The following is a 4,829-nucleotide window of genomic DNA, read 5'->3' as shown; positions in this document are numbered from 1 at the left end:
GTAGCCAACAACAACAACAACACAACCAAAAGGCACCTCCGATCCCATGCAGCATGCCAAGCAAACAAAAGGGATCTTTTAAAGAAAAAGAAACCGTTGCTCTATCATTGCCATCTTTCCTGTCGTGCATCCATTTTTTTTTTTGCCAAGTTAAATCGATCTGTCACAGACCCACAGTTTGCATTGGAGAGGGGGCTTTCTTGGTTGCATAAGGAAGCATGAATGTAAATAACTTGTAACCATGTTTTTTTGTTTTTTGAATGCGTTTAATTCACAAGCTTTTTGAATGCGAGTTCAATTATGTCGGAAGGAACTGTTGGATGTCCGTTGGGTTATTGGGTAGTGGTTTATGTTCCAAACACGAGCCCTCTACATTCAACGTATTAGCTGAGGCACCAGCACCAGGCCAGTTAACTCTACAAGCCCCTACTCTTCTTGGTCCCGTGGCTACAGTCACAGAGCAAGTAGCTGAGCACGTTGGACACACTTGTGCCGATGAACGGCACGTTCAGCACCGGCCGAACCCTAACACCATGGCTACCGCTACTGCCGCCGCCGCCGCCGCCTTTTCTGCTACCTCCATAGTAGTAAGTTCTTGAGCTACCACCGTTGTTGCTAGTAGCAGCCCCAGCGACGATGCCGAATTTCTTGTGGTACTGGTGATGATGAGGCCGATGGCTGGCGGCGGCGGCGTCCGGGGCCGCGCCATCATCACCCAAGGTGGCAGCAGCAGCACCCCGCGCCACGCTCGCCGCCGAGCCGACTGACCAGCTGCGCATCAGCGGGAACGGCGGGCATCCGAACCTCCCCGCGGACCGCGGCGCGCCCGTCGTGGCCGAGTTGGCGCTGCTGCTGCGTGAGAACGAGGACGCCCACGACCCCGGCCGCCTCTGTTGGCACGCCTGCTGCTGCGCCTGCTTGACACTGGTGCTGCTGCTGCTGCAAGCCTGTGGCTTGCACGGGTTGTTGGGCTTCGGAGCGGGCGGAAGCGGCGGCAGCGGCAGCAGCTTGCCGCCGGCGAAGAGGCGGTCGGCCGGGGCGACGTCGGCGGCGGCCGTGGCGTTGGCGAAGTCGAAGTCGAAGTCGAAGTCCGGCTCCGGGAGGCGCGGGCGTGACCCGAGCAGCGACGCGTCCGACCGCCGGCCGGCAAGCAGGGCTGGCGCTGGCGCTGGCGGCGGTGTCGCGGCTGCTAGGTCGTGCGAGAAGGAGATCCTGGGGCTGATCAGCTCCGGGGCTTCTTCCATTGGCGGTGTGACAGGACTGTCAGTGCGAGATCAGTTGGAGAGTCCGGACTCCGGAGCGGAGGGGGTTGGGAGAGAAACGGATAAATAGAGCGGGAGAGCTGCAAAGAGCCCCAGAGGCCAGACTCCAGAGCACCCCCGGTCCCGGACAGGTTGGGGCCGTACGTGGTCCTTGGGGTGCAAATTTCGCACCCGAAATCGCCAAGTTGATCTCACTCGCGCCCGGTCGGTCACCTACCTACGCCAATGGCTGGCAGGGCAGGATCCTTTGCCGTTTTCTCGTCCAATATCCTCCGGACCGGACGTGAAACTTTGACGATCAGCCATAGCGCATGCATGGCACTTCTTGTCCGATCCGACGTCCATAGACTAGCTTCTTGTTCCGGGTCGGCTTGCTTTTACCGTGGAGGAGGCGTGTAGCCAGTGGCGGAGCCAGCATACTTCTAAGGGTAGGGCCGAAAATAACACTAAAAAATATTTGTATCGGCTAAAAATTTTAAACCATAAAAATGCATAGATAATGACACATATAAGATTCATATGAACACAACAATTCTAAAATAACGTAAAATTGACTAAAACAAGTGGTTACCTAATTAAGAAAATTATAGATCTTTGTCTCAATGACCAATTCATCAATTACTTAGATTGCTTTCATCAACAATAGAAATATTTCCTGAAATTGAATGACATTACGTTATTACATAAGTAATCAAAGAAAACAAACTACAAAGTATAGAATTGTTTGAACTAAATGTACCACTCTTACTTGTCTTTGGTATTTGCTCCCTTCGTGTTCTCATGGCTTGATAATGCTCTATAATTTGACGATCTTCAATACTTGCAAATATATCCCTCTCGATATAGCAAATCATACAATGACTCATCCATTCATCACCCATCTTATTTCGCAAATCTGTCTTGATGATTTTCATGGCTGAAAATGCTCTTTCTACAGTTGCAGTTGCAACAGGCAAAATCAAAGCCAATTCAATTAGACGATAAACCAATGGGAATACAGTATGTCTATCTGTCTTAACCATCTTCATAGCAAGATTACCAAGATCACAACATGATAGGAAACTTGAATCTTCTCTTCCTTCGGTAATGAATGTATCAAGTTGGTCTCTAAGAACTATACAATCATATTCTGTGAAGTCATCAACATAAATTTGTGCAAGTTCAACAAGCTTATCTTCATCATAGTTGGCAAAAGAATTACTAGGATCAAGACAAGCAACACATCTCAAGAGTTGAGTAGACCTTTCAGCAAAACGATTGTTAAACTCAACTATAACTTGATCCAACACCACATTGAATATTTCATGATGAAGATGCTCATAATAAGTAACCAACTGTCCTCTACGGCCTCTAGAACATCCTCTTCTAACTATTTCCGCTGACATATCCGGGACAACAATATTATGCTTGAGACAAAAATCCTTGGCCTCTTCAAAAATAGCATCCCAACCATGGTGTCTTATCTCATTTAATTTTTGCAATGTGACACCAACCAATCCTATGGCACGAATAATATTTTGATCTTTCTTTTGCAAGCATTGTGACAGGTCATTTGTCTTACCCAAAACTTTGATCATGAGGTGTAACACAAGAACAAACTCAAAGCTCTCCATTTTCTCTAATAAACCTGTCGCTGTGGTTCTTTGTGCTAGATTAGTGGCATCTTGACATACATTCTCTAACACCTCTAAGACAGCACTCCACATGAGTTGAAGACGACATAAGGCATAGGGGTTCTCATCCAATATCCTTCTCTGTAACCCATGGAATTCCCCTCTCATGTTTGATGCTCCATCATATCCTTGCCCACGTAAGTTTTTTATAGAGAGATTATGTTTAGAGAGCATACCATCTAAAGCTTGTTTAAGTGAAGATGAGCTTGTATCTGTAACATGTTCAATTCCAAGAAATCTATCAATCACCTGGCCTTGATTGTTGACAAATCTACATGGGAAAGTAAATCAGTAAAAATTACCAGCACTGTTTATAAAAATTTAATAATTACAACAATAACTTACCTCAAAATCAAAGCCATTTGTTCCTTGATAGATGTGTCTCGGGCCTCATCGATGATTATAGCAAATTTCTTATCCCCAATTTCAGCTAAGATGACTTTTTTGGTCTCTTCTGCACAAGCCTCACAAATTTGCTTTTGAATCTCCGGTGATGTCAACATACAACTTGTGACATTACATGTGACACACTCTGTCTTTGATTTTTAAAATCATCAAAACATCTTCTAGCCTTATTATGAGCACTATCAATGTTACCCACATGTACATCAAATGACTTAATCGCATTCTTCCAATTGTTATACCCTGTCGCACCAGTGTAGCTTTCAACACCAAAGTTTTCCCTTCTTGGTTGCTTGAAAAGGAAACAATAAAAGCAAAAGGCCGCATCTTTAGCAACACTGTATTCCAACCATTCATGCTTTTTGAACCATGATTCCTGAAAACTTCTTTGTCTATCTCCTATTCGCTTCTTGGGAAATATGTGACCTTTTGGTTGACAAGGGCCTAACAATAAATACTCTCTTCTAACAACATCTCGAATGTTCACATCTAACTCTTCAATTGGTTTTCGAAGTCCAGGATCACCAACAATCTCACTATCTATTGATTCCGTATTATTTTGTGCAGTCCCAACATCTAGTGATTCTTGATTGTTTTCATTTTCATCCAAATTAGTCCCAATTTGTACGTTTTGAATGATTTCATTCGATTCTTGATTTGACGCGACTTGATAAAATGATGCAATTGTTCGAACTCTCTTCATATTGTACACTGTAATTGTAACACAAATCACTGTAATTAGACACAAACACAATATGTTTTCTCAGTGTCAAACAACAAAAACAGACCTGCTTGCTGCTTGCTGCGCCTGCGCTGGTCTGCTTGCTTGTTGCGCGACTCAAATCGCTGCTTGCTGGCCGCTCTTGCTTTGCTTAATTGCTTGCCTGATTGCCTCCTTGGCTGATTGCTTCGGTTGCTTGCCCAAATGCCCAGCCAGCCAGCGGACGGCGGCCTGCTGCCCTGCTGCTTGCAGCTTTCTCGCTCCAGTCGCTTGGCCGCTCGCTGCTCGGGTGCGCGCGCGCTGCAAGCCTGCAACTGCTTGCTTGCCGGCGTGCCGCTCCTGCTTGCTTCTCGGGCGCGCGCTGCTCCTGCTCGGCTGGCGGCTGCGTTGCCTGGGCACGCGCCTGGCTGCTTGCTTGCACCGCCGCCTGTAACGGTAAGGCCCCAAGCTTCCCAAACCCTAAACCAAATTAGTTGGGCTGTACTGTTACATAATTATTCGGCCCAAGAGTAGGGCCTGGGCCCTAGTGGCCCCAGGCCTGAATCCGCCCCTGCGTGTAGCCACGACTAGCCAGTAACTGTCTCTGCTCACATACGTACATATGCATGCCATGCCGTGGGAGTATGTGTAATCGTGCTGTCGTTAGGATGAAGAATTCGATCCAAAATCTTCTAGCGACCACAACATCAGACATTCAGACTGCTTCAAGTATGCAACGGCGATCGACGTAAGAGCTCGCATCTTTTGATATGTGAAAAAGAAAAGAAAAGA

The 4,829-nt window shown here is 46.7% G+C and overlaps 1 protein-coding gene across 3 annotated transcripts; it reads right to left on the bottom strand.

The window, feature by feature from the left end:
* Positions 1-225: 225 nt before the first annotated feature.
* LOC118476640 (transcription factor Maf) lies at positions 226-4,490 on the bottom strand. Of its 3 annotated transcripts, none has more exons than XM_035966163.1 (5): positions 4,126-4,490; positions 3,281-4,048; positions 2,011-3,206; positions 1,834-1,917; positions 226-1,708 (listed from the first exon to the last, which is right to left on the bottom strand). In XM_035966163.1, the coding sequence occupies exon 5, from the start codon at positions 1,242-1,244 to the stop codon at positions 417-419; it is 828 nt and encodes a 275-aa protein (XP_035822056.1). In that variant the 5' UTR covers positions 1,245-1,708; positions 1,834-1,917; positions 2,011-3,206; positions 3,281-4,048; positions 4,126-4,490; the 3' UTR covers positions 226-416. The 3 variants fall into 3 exon arrangements, with proteins under 3 accessions (XP_035822056.1, XP_035822055.1, XP_035822054.1); XM_035966162.1 differs by having other exon boundaries at positions 1,556-1,708; positions 4,126-4,483; XM_035966161.1 differs by having other exon boundaries at positions 1,556-1,917; positions 4,126-4,483.
* Positions 4,491-4,829: the final 339 nt, after the last annotated feature.

Source organism: Zea mays, chromosome 3 (assembly GCF_902167145.1).
Source record: "Zea mays cultivar B73 chromosome 3, Zm-B73-REFERENCE-NAM-5.0, whole genome shotgun sequence".
NCBI lineage: Eukaryota > Viridiplantae > Streptophyta > Magnoliopsida > Poales > Poaceae > Zea > Zea mays.
The sequence above is the reverse complement of the archived record's forward strand: the minus strand, read 5'-3'. Positions and strand labels throughout refer to the sequence as shown.